This window comes from Bremia lactucae, linkage group LG1 (assembly GCF_004359215.1).
Source record: "Bremia lactucae strain SF5 linkage group LG1, whole genome shotgun sequence".
Taxonomy (NCBI): domain Eukaryota; phylum Oomycota; class Peronosporomycetes; order Peronosporales; family Peronosporaceae; genus Bremia; species Bremia lactucae.
In genome coordinates this window covers 9,390,421-9,405,268 of record NC_090610.1, presented here as the reverse complement: position 1 = coordinate 9,405,268, position 14,848 = coordinate 9,390,421, and the positions used below count along the sequence as shown (strand labels likewise).

General features: G+C 44.3%; 7 protein-coding genes across 7 annotated transcripts; 4 read left to right on the top strand and 3 right to left on the bottom strand.

Annotated features, from left to right (window-relative positions):
* Nucleotides 1-1,574: 1,574 nt before the first annotated feature.
* CCR75_007100 (uncharacterized protein) lies at nucleotides 1,575-1,952 on the top strand (the record flags this gene model as incomplete). The annotated part of the gene is made up of 1 exon (XM_067965164.1): nucleotides 1,575-1,952. The coding sequence occupies one exon, from the start codon at nucleotides 1,575-1,577 to the stop codon at nucleotides 1,950-1,952; it is 378 nt and encodes a 125-aa protein (XP_067820112.1).
* Nucleotides 1,953-2,069: 117 nt separating this feature from the next.
* CCR75_007101 (uncharacterized protein) lies at nucleotides 2,070-3,038 on the bottom strand (the record flags this gene model as incomplete). The annotated part of the gene is made up of 1 exon (XM_067965165.1): nucleotides 2,070-3,038. One exon carries the CDS (start codon nucleotides 3,036-3,038, stop codon nucleotides 2,070-2,072), a length of 969 nt encoding a protein of 322 aa, XP_067820111.1.
* A 766-nt stretch (nucleotides 3,039-3,804) lies between these two features.
* Nucleotides 3,805-6,542, top strand: CCR75_007102 (uncharacterized protein). Its single transcript, XM_067965166.1, has 4 exons — nucleotides 3,805-4,114; nucleotides 4,188-4,556; nucleotides 4,622-4,753; nucleotides 4,825-6,542. Exons 1-4 carry the CDS (start codon nucleotides 4,048-4,050, stop codon nucleotides 5,037-5,039), a joined length of 783 nt encoding a protein of 260 aa, XP_067820110.1. The 5' UTR covers nucleotides 3,805-4,047; the 3' UTR covers nucleotides 5,040-6,542.
* Nucleotides 5,285-6,418, bottom strand: CCR75_007103 (uncharacterized protein; the record flags this gene model as incomplete). Its single annotated transcript, XM_067965167.1, has 1 exon — nucleotides 5,285-6,418. The coding sequence occupies one exon, from the start codon at nucleotides 6,416-6,418 to the stop codon at nucleotides 5,285-5,287; it is 1,134 nt and encodes a 377-aa protein (XP_067820109.1).
* Nucleotides 6,543-6,854: 312 nt separating the features above from the next.
* On the bottom strand, nucleotides 6,855-7,049 carry CCR75_007104 (uncharacterized protein; the record flags this gene model as incomplete). The annotated part of the gene is made up of 1 exon (XM_067965168.1): nucleotides 6,855-7,049. The coding sequence occupies one exon, from the start codon at nucleotides 7,047-7,049 to the stop codon at nucleotides 6,855-6,857; it is 195 nt and encodes a 64-aa protein (XP_067820108.1).
* Nucleotides 7,050-8,314: 1,265 nt separating this feature from the next.
* On the top strand, nucleotides 8,315-10,233 carry CCR75_007105 (uncharacterized protein). The gene is made up of 4 exons (XM_067965169.1): nucleotides 8,315-8,943; nucleotides 9,009-9,212; nucleotides 9,234-9,439; nucleotides 9,497-10,233. Exons 1-4 carry the CDS (start codon nucleotides 8,764-8,766, stop codon nucleotides 9,741-9,743), a joined length of 837 nt encoding a protein of 278 aa, XP_067820107.1. The 5' UTR covers nucleotides 8,315-8,763; the 3' UTR covers nucleotides 9,744-10,233.
* Nucleotides 10,234-10,319: 86 nt separating this feature from the next.
* On the top strand, nucleotides 10,320-11,359 carry CCR75_007106 (uncharacterized protein; the record flags this gene model as incomplete). The annotated part of the gene is made up of 2 exons (XM_067965170.1): nucleotides 10,320-10,508; nucleotides 10,567-11,359. The coding sequence occupies 2 exons, from the start codon at nucleotides 10,320-10,322 to the stop codon at nucleotides 10,990-10,992; spliced, it is 615 nt and encodes a 204-aa protein (XP_067820106.1). The 3' UTR covers nucleotides 10,993-11,359.
* Nucleotides 11,360-14,848: the final 3,489 nt, after the last annotated feature.

The window sequence follows — 14,848 nt, the reverse complement described above, 5'->3', positions numbered from 1 at the left end:
ATCGGGCGGTTCCGCCAGCCATGTAAGGGGAATGATGACGATAAAAACAGAAAAGCCGCTGCCAAAATTTCAATGCACAGATGTGCAATTGTAACTTTAAAATATCCAGCTGTTCATGTTACAGCAAGAAAACATGGAACCTCCACCAAAACTCTTCAACTACTGGAACTAAAATTTTATGTGTTTTATCTGGACGGTCAAAAAGTATTTACCGTAATTCAAATATTTCGAGAATTTAATTACTTAAAAAAAATTGTTTTCGAGTATACACATATGCTCACAATTTTTTCATTTCTAAATTTAATATTATCAAAAAAAACTATAAAAAACAATTAAAAAAATTCTAATTAATATACCAATAAACGATATTTTGAAACAATAGCAAAAACACTTGAAATATTGTTCGGAGCAAAACCATTTTTGCCAGTACTGCTGGTTTAGTACAAAATGATATAAAGAAAATAGAAATCTTTTAAATGAAGAATTTGACATTTCGTAAAAAAAAATATATATCCAAAAGAGATATGTAAAATTTAATGAAGTTAGAAAGTCTCTATAGAAACACAGGTTCCCCTGCGACTGACTTCATTAAAGTTACTAATTATTTTGTAGGAGTTATATTATATTTTTATTAAATATGCAAAAAATATACAAAAAAATTATGAAACAACGTAATTTATTCAAAGTTTTTGAAAAGAATAGTTTACTATTAAAAAAATATTTTTAGGAAATTTAGATATCTGAATAGATCTAAGAAGGAAATTAAATCAAAAAGTTTTTTTTATTGGCCCTATTTATTATCTATAAATAAATTTTGTTTTGATACGTAATTTATTTGCCCCAGCTTCAAAAAACGTTTTTGGCATATTCAAGTGAAACACCGTTTATTTCATCTTTTTTTAAAAAGAATTATCATCGGAAGAACATACAAGAATTTCATATACTGCAAATCCTTCAAATATTCGTTCACGAAAATATTTAAATGTTTATAATTTTATTTTGAATTCTGATATGTTATCTTAATAATTTGAAATTTTTTATACTTAAATTGTTTCTAAATGTCAAACATCTTTACGTATTTTTTTTTTAAATTAGGGCGGTCGCCCTTCAGTAACGCCATAGGGTATAAAAATTGCTAATAGTTAAAATACATTTTTTTTTATTTAAAATAACCCTTGATATATTTAGATTTGTTTAATTTTAATAAGATTTGTGTAAGTTGATATAATTTTTAAGACAGCAATCAGAAGCTAAGAAGAAACACCGCTTATTAGCAGGACTTCCTATAGTATAAATTGAGATACTGCAGAACCTCTCAGATGCGAATGTGTTGGCTTGGCTACTCTTTTGTCTTTAACTTGGCATGCTGAATTTTGCAAAAATACATGTTACTTCTTTTACAATACCTTATAGCTGAGATCTCCATAAAAATTATAAATGTGGACTTGATCAGATAAAAGAACAGAATTTTTTGATAAACCGAGTTCGGACCCAATATCAAAAGAGATGGGTGTAAAAACGGAATTGGTTTTACAGTAGTAGTAAACTGATTTCCACTCTGCGACTTATCACTGATGGTACGTATAATTAATGGAGAAATCGTGCCTGACGATGACCCGCGGGTTCGCGCGCAACTACAGCCGCAGCAAAATCAGCTTCCTCATCGTCGCTTTGGATACGTGCACGGCAGCAAATCTTCGGTAGCACCATCAGGTTCAGGAACCCGAGCCCCTCCGGCCCCAGGCCTCTCGCCACTTGAGGAACTCGCGCGACAAGTGGGTCTCGATGGCACTTTGGTCGTTCCAGCAGTTTTGGGTTTTCCTGCTAGACCCATACTGAAGATATATGTGGTTATGGGGGTACTCCTTACGGCGGTCTTTGGCTGGCGAGCTTTGGTATTCTTGTGTTTTGCGTATTTTCTAATAAAACAGCAACCTTCTCCAACGCAGTAATGACAAGCATCCCTGCTTAAAACTTAAAACTTAACAACCTAATATTTACTTGAACGTTTAAGCCTTTTTTTGCCTTGCTAAATAGACACGGAGAATTGGTAAAATGGAAGAGGTACATTATGATAGAAATGGATGTGTGGCAACTTGTTCCAAAGTCGGGCGTTGAATTGGATCAATCGAAAGCACCTTTTCCATCAAATCCCAGACATCTTCTGACAATTTGCTTGGAAAAATATGGCTTAACTGGCGCACGCCTCCTCCTTGACTTAAGACACAAAAGCGATAGTCTCCCATTGATGGTTTTTCGATTAGGGGCGCGCCTGTCAACATAATGGCAAGCAGCACCCCAAGAGACCAAATATCAGCTGCCAATGGGTCATACGATTCCTGGACTGCAAACACTTCTGGGGCCATGTACCAAGATTTGCCCACTCGACCGGGAGCAACTACGTTTTCAGCCTCAATAGCCAGACCAAAATCGCACACATGGCAAATGCCATGGACATCGAGCAATACATTTTCCAACGAAATGTCGCGATGGGCCAATCCATTTTGCTTTAAGCAAAGCAACCCCTGCACCACATCGTACAAAAAGCGACGAGCAGTTGTTTCCGGCAAACGACCATCGAGTGGACTATGGCGCACCACATCAAATAAGTCCCCACCGGCGCAAAATGGAAAGATAAGGTACAACGAGCCTCCATATTGTACCTCTTCCTCGAGTAGGACCAAATTTCTTGTCTCGGTCGCCACAAGTCGTCGATGTACGTCCCGCTCTTGTTTTAAACTTTCCACTACTCGAATGTGTTTGCTTCGAGTCACTTGAGCTTTTGCACAAGAAAGATCCACGCGCTTGACGGCCACTTGACGCCCTGTTTTCGTGTCGCGACACAAAAAGACCTCACCAAAGAGAGCCGGTGCTAAAGTTGCCACCATCTTTAATTGAGACAAGCGTTGAGGGGGTGAATGAAGAATTGCTGTAGCAGGGACCTGCATTGCTTGCTTTGTATCCACCTTGGAGGCCGTGACACTAAGAAACGATCGACATGGATAAGGCACCGCGGTGGCAGTCAGAACTGTGTCCATTGAAAAGCCGGAAATGGCTCGATTGCAATAATTGGCGAAGGCAAGTAGTACTAATTGTAAAATGAAATAAACACTGGGTGAATGAAGAGACGGACCCCATTCCGATTTAGAGTTCAGGACGTGGAGGTTCAGATAAAGTCACTTGACGGGGTGGTACTGGCGTTTCTAAAAAAGAATAGCGTGGGAAAGCGTCGACAAGTAGCAGTTGCTGAGAAGAACCTTCTTCTCTTTTAAGAACCTGCCGCCACGCAAGAAAAAAAAATGTCATCAACTAGTCAACGAATCTGATAACTTGGTGTTTTGTTTTGCCTTCATTGTTGAAATGCGTCAATTTTATTTATTCTAAAAATACGCGTTTGGGCTTCTTAATCTGCGCGCGAGTAATGATGGCGCCTTTCCAAGTGGCTGTGATGCCGCATAGTCACCTCAAGTCTTAACGTTTCACACTCACGCTTTAATGTTCGATGGTTTATCATTCATCGAAACGGTAAGAGCTCCCAACTACAGCTACCCAATCTAGATGTCTTCCTTAACCTTGATAACAGCGATATTAAGTGCACACAAGGACGTTCTCGGCAGCTTAAGAGCGACGTCAAGTATCTTGGCACTTGCTGACTTTTGCTGCCTTGAGCTATGGTTACTTACGTCAAGAGTTTAGGGGTTACTAAGTACGCAGTATCGACGGTCGAACAAACAAATTTAAGCAGTGTGGTAATAAGGTCCTTTCGCGAAAAAGACAGTCCACGGCCAGTCACTCGGCATGTCACCGCCAAACAATGGGGTCGAGTTATCAGGCACTCATTAGCGGTTACATTGATTAAACTGATCGCTATTGACGGGTCACAAACCGGTATGATGCAGTTTCCCCCCCCTTCGAGGACAGGAGTTTGGCTAAAAAGCCATGCAAATGTGCGACTGCGCATTATAACGAAGACCATCGTTGTCCGTTAATCCGTCCCGCAGCAAAAATAGCTGCCCTAAGTATCTGACGCAGGCCACATCAGAAAGGATGCAACTGAGGCCAACTATTGCGGCACTTGTCGCGAATGTTGCGGTTTCTACGCATTCAGTGATGGGTAAGCTCATGATAGCATACCCGTGCGACTATTAATGGGCTCATGTATCGTGGTTCTACGCTCTTCTGTACAGTAGGAGCAGTGGCATGCGCAGAAATATGCTACGGAACAGAATTGACGGGTTTTGGGCCAGGTGGCATTCCTGGGTGCTCGTGCAGCGGCTTACAACAGGGAGCTCGCACAGGAGATGGAAGCTGCAGTTGTGGTCAATGCTACGAAAAGGCACAGGGTAAGGTCTTTGGCTTCGCGATTAACGCCGACGGCATGTGCACGTACGGCACAGATTGCGGAACTTGCGATTTTTCCTTAAGCTGGACTGCTGGCACTGATAAACCGGCCAATGTAACATCTACACCTGAGGTTCCTTTTGTTCCTGCCACCCCTGCGCCTGCTCTTACAACCGAAGTTACTCCTTTTGTACCCGCCACTGTTGCACCGTCAGGTAAAATTCGAGAAGGTCTATTTACTGCTAATTTCTCGTTTATCTAAAATTCTGGATGCTCTTAGACACAGTGTCGTCAGTAGTGCCACCAATAGCTACGATTGCCGCGAACAACTCGTCTGCCTCTACTGACAATAGCATCTCGAGCGCTGGGGATGAGGCTAATAGTAGCATTGTTAGCCCCGGAGCAATTGAAGGTGAATTGATGAGGTCATGTTTTTTTTCTCACTGTAATTGCTCACATTTGGTTCTTACGTGATAATCTCAGAACTTGCCACTGTCTTTCGCACGTGGCAGATTGTGCTCGCACTCTGCTGTTTTGCGCTCTTGTTTATTGTTGTTGTTGTGGCGGTATGTGCATGTTACTGCAAAGCGCGCAGTCGTCTGAATCAAGACGAAGACGATCATCGGCAATATCCGCAAAGGTTTGAGCCCTTGAGGACTGGACCCATTGTTTCTAAACGGCCTTTCACCGTTGTCTAGAATGTTGTCACGTTTCCCAAAGTTTCCCAAAGTATCGAATTTACTATAGACTAAACTGCGTCACGAGAATAAACCATTTTACTTGTCTACTTTTTATTACATACGTCCTCTAGTCTACTTGTCAGGGACACTCGTAGTCCCAAATAAATATACAACACCCGGCATCTAACGAAACTGTTGCGACGTGGCCGGTCCATGGTATCTACAAACTCACAGAGCTCAAAACGATGACGGCCAAGCCGCCATCACGCGGCAGTGGCCAAACGTTTCGATCGCATTCGCTTCAATGATCTCGATGTGCGATCGACGGCCATCACGCGTTTGTTTCGACGGCGCGAAAAGAAGCGGTGAATTTTATAAAGCAGTAGTCGGCAGCCACTCCGTTGGATTCCATCGATCGGAGACCGTAGAATGACCGTAGAATGCATCGGGGTCGACGAACATATTTCCACGGGCAACGTCTGCTTTATTGGAGAAGCAAGCCGTGTCTGGGACAAGGAGATAATAGGCGACTGTAAAGAATTGATCGGGATGCATCGCTGTAAAAAAGGATGAGCGACTACGCCGGTCATGGACATTCGCTGCCTTGGGTCGACTTGAAGCATTTCCGCAAGGAGATCAATCGCAGAGGCCGAAAGCTCGTTCGTGAGTCCCCATCGGTCAATGAGATTCCTCACGCCTTTTTCCGACATTAACCGGAACCTGGCGTCTGATAATGACGCTGTTTCGACAGGTGGGGCACCAATCAGCATAATAAAGAGCATCACGCCAAGAGACCAGACGTCGGCTTTAGTCGCGTCGTATTGGACTCCCGCAAGTACTTCAGGGGCCATGTAAAACAGCTTACCTACAGTCTCGTGACAGGGCATGGCAGTAGATGCGGCTAAGCCAAAGTCGCACACTTGACACTGGTCCTCGTCGGAAACAAGCACGTTCTCAAGCGACAAGTCCCGATGAGCAAAGCCATTGGCGTGCAAAAATTGCACGCCGCTAGCAATTTGGCGCATGTACTTGACAATCAGAGGCTGCGGTAACTTGCCAGCTTCCGCCGAGCTCACGAGCTCGTACAACTCGCCGCGTGCGCAAAAGTCCGAAATAAGGTACAAATACCCATCAAACTCAATTTCGTCACGCAGCTTAAGAAGATTGCCATGACCACCCACGCGGTTGAGCTTGTGATACAGCGCGCGCTCCAGTGCAACGTTTTCGCGCACTTTTTTATTGCTCGAGAGCGTAAGTTGTGCGTCGGCGGCGCTCTGGAGCACGCGCTTGACGGCCACGAGGTCGCCTGTAGGCTTGTGTTCACACAGCAGCACATCTCCAAAGAGAGCAGGCGCGAGCCGCCGCTGAATTACATAGTCGTCCAATTTGTCCGCCATGCTCTTGACTTTCGAGGAAGTGGGGGAAACGTGTGCGAGTGCGGGCAAATTTATGAATGATCTGTCCCAGTGGGTACAGGAACTGTGCCGTTGGCCAGAGGAAAAACGGCTGTCGCAGAGCTGGATCATCACTCTTGAAAGGGCAAACGGACGATCTGGAAAATTGGCCGAGGGATCGGTTTTTAGAACATCAAGCGGCGTTCTTTGCGGGATATTACCGGGTCTGACTTCCGATCCACGCGAACGTATCGCTGCTTCTTGTTGAGACAGCGAATGACGTGCTCATCTAGACGGATGAGTCGATCCTTGCTGTTTACATGCTTTGGCCACTAGGGTCTTTTTCTTTAACTGCATATATTTTGATCCATCCAAATTCGTAGCACATATGAGGAAAGTGTTGCGGAAACACTCGTCTACGGGTCGCAGTTTTCGCATACTAGTCGGCAAATTCGCGGAACGCGTTTTGAAGAACGATTTTTATAGCTTGCCACCGATTTGTCGTTGCGGCTTTCGCTGCCGACCATACTGGGTTCAAGTGTCCTTCTGGGCTTTCCGCATGATTTGAATACATTTTCAGGTTGCGGTTCGTCCGCGACTGGAGACGAAGCAAAGCAGAGACACTCGAGCACATGGATCCGTTGTAATGTTGTAAAGCATCTGATTCGCTCTAGAGACAACCCGCCTATCTCCCATATGGATGCTCGACTTTCATGTCCTTTCAAATATACCATAAGCATGAGACCAGAGATTATGGAGCCAAGGCTTCAACTATCGCTACAGGGATGATACATACAGATCCGTAAAGCTTTATCTTTGAGCTGGAACACGGTCATAAGTATGTATAAACGTTTGAAGTCGCAACGAGCAATTAAACAGTACGGCTAGCTCCTTGACCGGTGAGCTTACGCCATGTATTTTAGACCTGATTGGAGTTTGAATGGTTGCCCATGAGATTGTATTTATCCTTCAAACTCGATCATACAGAAGGTTTACCAACTTGTTGATTTGCATTAATGCTGCAATTTATTGTGCAGTTCATATATATGCTTTCATAAAGTCGGAGCTTTACAAAGAATGACTTTCTGGCGCACACTTCACACGTGTGCCAACGTTGCCTTCCGTAACGACAGTTTTTCTGAGCACTAGTGCGATCATGTCGCCAAGTTAGCGCTTCTTTTAATCTATAAACTAATAGTGTTGACGCCATATACAAACAGAATGTTTGTCTCCTTGTTTTGATGCAATGTGTTTACGGATAATGTACATAGTAGCGAATATCTTGTCTCATATGGTGACCGACTCTCTCCTTCCACGATTGTGCATCACCTAATGAACATCTTGTATTACAATGAGACACCTAGCTAACGCATGCATAGCCACCTTTCACGTAAGAGAGCAAGGCAGCAGCCAATTTCGGCTCTAAATGTCTTAACTTCTGACGAGGCTAAAACGTCGCCAGTAGCTGATTGTTGAATTGACGATGACATCATATCTCATCCAAAGGCCACAGAGCTTCCTTAAAATAGCCGCAGGTTTTGCATTACTGTACCTTGTTATCTCCTCTGCAGAAAGGTAATTTGGACTGCGATGAAACTCATATTATCTTGCACAAAGTCGATCTGAAACCGTTCTTTGCCTCTTCAAGCTGCTAAGCGTTTCCCGCATTGCAAAAGGCTCCCAGTTGGCACTGAATCGCGGGTACATAAACTACTCCCTCGATTATTTTTACTGAACGTAATTACAGCTTTCTTCAGCCAATCAAATTACGTACCAACCACTGGAGCAGAGCAATGCGTTAATGCGTGGCCCATTCCGACTTCTACTCGTATTTCTCGAGTATTAGTATAAACCGCATTGTGTGAAATGTGAAGAAAGTTCCAGTGATGTCCAACATTGTTTTGGAATTACCGTCCGAAGAAGAATGAGGATATAAACTGGCTGTTTTTACTGAGGAACTTTCCATTCGATAGTGTTTTGCTAGATATGCCACTACTGGCTTGCTTCGTGGGATACGTGATGAATAGCTTTCCATTCTGACACCTCTTGTATGAGCATAGGGGATGCTGATTTGCACCGCGTGTTGTCGGGTACCCCTGTGCGTTGAGCAGAATTATGCAATACTGTCTGATTCCCTACATAGTTATTATATATTTAATGCCACGGGCACGTATGTTCAATGACGATACAATCTTTCAATCTTATAACTTTCGTTCTTCCTAGCACTTCGTGCGGAGACAAATGACTCCGAGAACTACGTCGAATTACTCTAGCATCCATTATAGCCTTTATTTCTAAAGCGCAATGCAAATAATTTAAAATAAAGCTTGATCGATTTAAATCGTAAGATGGGGAATGAAGGCTCGACATTGGCTGGTCCTCCCCACAATTGTCGAGATGAAGACGCCATTGTGGGCGGTGAATGCTGCGGTTTCCGGATCTTAGGGATCCAGGAGAAGTCACCGGCGTCACAAGTAGGCTTTGTGAGCTTCTTTGATTTTATCCTCGAGGCAAATGGCATCCGACTAGTAGGTTCTATACAGCTTCGTTGTCTGTCTTGCTCTTCTTTTTATAATTACGCACATCCGCTTAGGATACGCGGGATGCAACCTTCATGGAGCTCATCGCGAAGAGTGAAGACCGCTCAATGCAGCTTAAAGTGTATAATGTCAAGGCACAGGCCACACGGGAGCTAGAGCTCACACCAAGCCGAGATTGGCCGGGAAAAGGCTTGCTCGGCGTCACGATCCGCTTCGATTCGTACGAAGGTGCCGAGGACCAGCTGTTGCATGTGCTTGTGCGTATTTCATAGCGCTAGCACGAATCGAATAATATTGCTACACTAATAAAAAATAAACCTCCTAAAAAGGATGTTGCAGACTCGTCGCCGGCAGAGCGGGCAGGACTTCGAGCTGAATCGGATTACCTATTAGGAACGCCCGAGCGCGTCTTTGCGGATCCAGAAGATCTACACGACGAGATATTGGACGCTCTTGATGGATCGTTTCAGTGCTACGTGTTCAAGTTGGTTCCGTTTTCGAATATCGTTGCTTTTTTCACGCTTTAATTTAAAATCTGTAGCGCCTTGGAGGACCAAGTACGGATTGTATCGATCATTCCAACTGAGCGCTGGGGAGGAGACGGCGTCTTAGGGGCGGAAGTCGGTCATGGGTGTCTCCACCGACTCCCCTCGGCATGCCGAGGTACCATTGGGTCCTCTGTCGGGTTTGTCAATCTTCCACAGCATGCCAAGGCTGCCACAGATGCTTTTTGTATGTATACTAGCAACCGTTTTCGTCGATCGAAAGCCATGTATCTGATCTTTTGAATGCTGGGTGCTAAAGTGAAGCCGCAACGACTTCGTGACAATGACGCAGTGGCTTCTGGCAACTTATTAGAAGAAAAAGATGGTAACTCGGACATAGAATCAGAAATTAGAAATATTCTGTCGAAGGTGGCAGAGGAGCAGGAAGTTCCTGAGCTTTCCGAGAATCAGCCCGGAAGCGTAGTGATAGAATCGACTGGAATGACTGGAATCGAGGTCGCGCAACCTCGATACGCGGTGCGTCTGGATCACCAATTTCCGATTTCGACCGTCACTGTGCTCGCCGATCCATGATTAAAAATAGGACTTTAAAAATCGCGACAATGTTGACGATGGTAACTAAGTTTTTCTTAAGGAATGACTTAAGGAATAAGTGTCTCCTTTAAGCTATTACGTGCTCAAATATTGATGCTTTATCAAGCGAGCAGCAGAGCAGAAACCTTGTATCTTTATAGCTATTTTGCATATCTGTAAAATGATTGGAAGTCATTGAGCTGCTCAGCCAAGGTTGTAGAACCATTATCAGATCTCGTGACATTGGTCCCGAGATGATTAAATGCGTGTACTTTAATAAACGAAATGGCACATGCGGTACAGAAGAAAGGAGAGCGAATCAAAAAGGATCCGTCCGTCCTTAAATGTCCTGATAAGAACGCTGTGCGAACTGGGCACGTGGTTTGTATTACCAACGTTCCGTCAGCGCTATGCGTAAGCGAACGCACAGTGCGCGACTTATTTGCCGAGTATGGCATGCTGCTGTCCGTTACTGTATGTCCCTTAGTATCACATGTATCACTCGTCAATTTACAATAATTGCTATGTCCAGATTCATCACAATTTATTGGATATGAAACCTGATGGGTTCATGTACTTGGAATACGCTGAAAAGACGGAAGCAGAGGCAGCCGTGACGGCAGTAAAGGACAAGAGAGTCGGTCTTGCCGCTCAGCTTGACGTCACTTATAAACGTGCGGTTGCGTCTGCTGACATCACAGGAATGAACGCGGTAATGGCCATGTCTCGGGGCAAACCTACATGTCAAGTGAACGAAAGTATCCGGGACATTTTATTAGGCAACTTGGAATTGAATCGATTCACACAGAGCCAACACGAACAAACTATGAACGACGACGACCTCATCTTACAAAGTCTGTCGCAACATTCATTTACATCTTCGCAACCGAAACGAAAAAAAAAGCATCGCAATTCTGTCGACAGTATGGCAAAAAGACCCAAAAGTCGCGAGATCTAAGTTTGTATTAAGTTTAGACCAAGTTGCTGAACTTTTGTCACTGCAATGACGAGGATATGTATTGCCTTTATACGTCGCAGCAGCTATGGCATCTGTTCGATAGTTGAGCACAAAACGACGCTTTAAATAATGCAGCATTGGTCGATCATTATCCCATTTGTTTTACTATTGTCAATTTGAGTAGACACAAATACAATATGGCTTCTATTGGGTGATCGTTATTGATGACCTTCAGTCGTCGATCATCTTCTTGCTACAGAGCCACAGTGGTTTTAGTAGCTTAGAATATACCAACGCGCCTATTATAAGACCGTACGTAGCCTTTACTACACGTGCTGACACATTTGCAAAGACCACTACATCCTTGTGTCGTCCGGATTTCGTATCAAGTCCGAAATGTAACGGGGTCTATAGTTGCATGAAATTAACACTTAAAGGTTGTTAATAAATATATTATCTAAAAGGTAGATAATATTAAAAGATTATTACTTTAAATATTAATGTTCAAAAATCTTATCCATAAATAAGTATAAGCCATTACATCTATTTATCCCGCACACTAATCAACTGTAGATGTAAGCAAAAGAGTGGGACAGATAAGATAAGATTTCAGTTGCACGTTTAGTATTAGTTTATAATCAAGTTAAAGTTTACAGATAAAAAGAAGAGATACTAAATTGTATTAAAACAGTTTACATTTAACCCTCTTAAAGCTAGTTACCTTAAAGAGAAGTCTTCCTCTGAACGTACTAGTGTACGTGAAATAACGTAAGGCACCACTTGCAACTGAAGCAGTACAAGTCGTAGTGCCCCGTTACACCTGGTAGCACTTTGTAGTTCGTCCAAGGACCACATTTCCTTCATCTAACATGGACATGTTAGATGATAAAGGGAATACGCATCACGTTTCCCGTGAAAGCTACTCCTTTCTAAGTGACATAGATAGGAGTGCGGTCGAACGAATGAGTTCGACCGTAGGAAACGATGCAATCAAGGCAATGCTGTCCAATTTGGACAGAGATGCCCTCCATTCAGCCATCGCCAAGTTCATACAACAAGAACTTGACGAGATGAAGGAGAAGGTAGCCTTGCTAAATCAGCAAGACAATCAACAGGCAGAACTGTTGAGGTTACAACAGATACAGACCCCTGTACCTGGGATGACGCAAACGCGTCGTCCCGAAACCTTAAAGATTGACATCTCTAAGTATAAGGGAGTCGAAGAACACTCCCTCTTGAGATAATTTGTCGAGTTGGACGATGCCATAAAGGCACGTCACATCGTCGACGAGTAAATGCAAGTCGCATTCGCTCAATCAGATTTTGCAGGTTGTGGCAAAACTTGAACATTGGTTCTTAAGTTGCGCGACCCATATGTCTTTGAGCCGGGCTTTAAAAACCTCTAGCGACCCAAACAGACGTGTGAATCGCCAAAGGCTGAGTTCAGAGCTCGTTCAGAGCTTCTGAAACTCAAGCAAGGCAAGCGTGATGTCCACGCATATGCCCAGCATATACGACTCTTAACGAATTACATAACAAAGTCCATGAACACACGTTGATTACGGTGTTCATGAAAGGTCTTACGGATGGTCCCGTAAAGACCCACCTGCTCCGATTGGAACTGGATATACTTGAAGAAGCAATATCCTTTGCGGAACAGGAGGACTTTAGCTTGAGACAGGCTCAAGCTAGTTCATCATTGTATCGTCCTCCAAGACCACACGAGTTAGGAGGTCCAGAACCCATGGACCTCTCTTACGTCGAGGGCGAGAGACCGCGCTTTTCGAGCAATAAGCGATTGCAGAAATGCCGTCGCTGCCAAAATTAGGACACAACACAACGCTCATGAGTGTAATGCCCCACGCCCAGCACCGAAAGGTACTGAGCGTAATTTTGGACCGTATGTTAAAAGGGGCAACGGTCGCGGGTCCGACGTTGTTGCGAAATCGCAACAGCGAGGCGGACCGTAAAAAAAAAACTTCGGGGTCAATAGGGGCGCAACGCCCTACTGATCCAGCAACTTCAAGAGAATTTGCAAATCTCTTGACTAAAGTTGCTCGAGACACACAATCATTATGTGCCATCTGATGAACAAGTGGCAGGCATCTTAACGGATCGATGCTGCCAGCTGATCCTTGGCTCGTATTTTCTGAGCCAAGGAAAACCTGGGGTGACATCAAATTTGTCATCCAATCCAGTACGATGAAATCATCATCGTACTGTAAATCTTTTAACGTGAAGTGAAACTTCACTACGGATTTCATTACTGTTATCGATGCGCCTGTCGCTAGACTGTCGCTAGACGCACCGTCATCCTCGTTGGAGGGATGTCGCGCTCAGCATATTGAGCCTACGACCCTCTAGTGACTGGCGATGGATAAGTTATTCGACGCTCCGCAGTCCACTAGGGCTCTAAGTGACAAATCATTTGTTACTAAACTGCAAGGTGATGAGGCCATCTGATGAACGTCTTGGAGCGTCCACAAGCGTGTGGATGTACTATGAGTGAGTGCGACGGTCTCGCTTGTGGTACGGTCGTTAGTACAACTGCACAAGATCACAGTGTGATTACTAATCGGTGTGATTACTAACCACAGTGTGGTTACTAATCAGTGTGATTACTAATCACACTGTGGTTACTAATCACACTGTGGTTACTAATCACACTGTGGAGTCAGCTGCTGGCGACGGCTGTGCTAATGCACAGGCAGTGCCGAAGGTCCACCACTCAAAGAAATCGAGTGGATTGAAACATGAATGTACGCATGGCGAGCGACATTCAAGGAGTATACCGGTTGCCTAAAGGGACAACCATTGATCCTAGGTCGAGTAGAGAGTCGACCGTAGAGGACCCGACTGTCGTAGCGCAATCACACTCGGAAGACGTTGAAGGAAGAGGTCCCCACGTACTTGAGGAGAAATATCCCCAAATACTTGAGTAACTAGACTTCAAGATCCCGAGGGATTAATCCCTCGGCAGCCTGTGGATAAATCCCAGGAAGAAACCGAGACATTAAATGTCTTGGTTAATGACGGTTCGAGAGTAGGCGCTTATACTCTTGATCTGTATGCGCCTCAGAAGTTGACTTCGGAGATAACTCAATTACCAGCCCTAGAACCTAAGCGGTTCTTGAGAAATCTGCATGCTGGTAAAATCAAGCAGATCTGCGTACTCATCACAGAGGACAATTACGTAACCGACATTCGGTTAGCGGTAATTTTTGCAGAGAACGAACGAGTTCTCAGCAGCTCATCGATGGACGAAAGTGTCCTCGATGTGAAGACTCGGATTAAAAAGGAAATCCTCTATACGAGGATTTTATAGAATTCAGGGATGCATTCCCTGAAGCAGTTCCATGCGAGTTGCTAAGGATAAAGGCACTCGACATGAAATCGAGCTCAAACCGGGCTCGAAGTACTGTGTCATGAAGCAGTGGCCACTACCTCGTGAACAAGTACTTGCGATCGACAAATTCTTTACCGATCGATTAAAAGCGGGCCATGTAAGGGAGTCAACCTCCCCACATAGCTCTCCGACCTTCTGTGTGAGAAAGGCCACAGAAGGGTGGCGGATAGTGCACGCATTCAACAAACTGAATGCTGCAACGGTACCGGCTCAAACGCCGATACCTAGAAAAGACGTAATCATAGATGGTATGTCTAAGAGTACGATCTTTTCGTCTATGGATCTGATGGATGGGTTCTATCAAATCCTTATGCGTGAACGGGACATCCCGTACACAGCAGTGAGCACTCCCAGTGGGATGCTCTGGGAATGGCTAGTGATGCCTCAGGGGCTTAGTAACGCCCCTGCAACATTCAACAGATGTGTAACAAATCTGTTGAGACCGGTGCG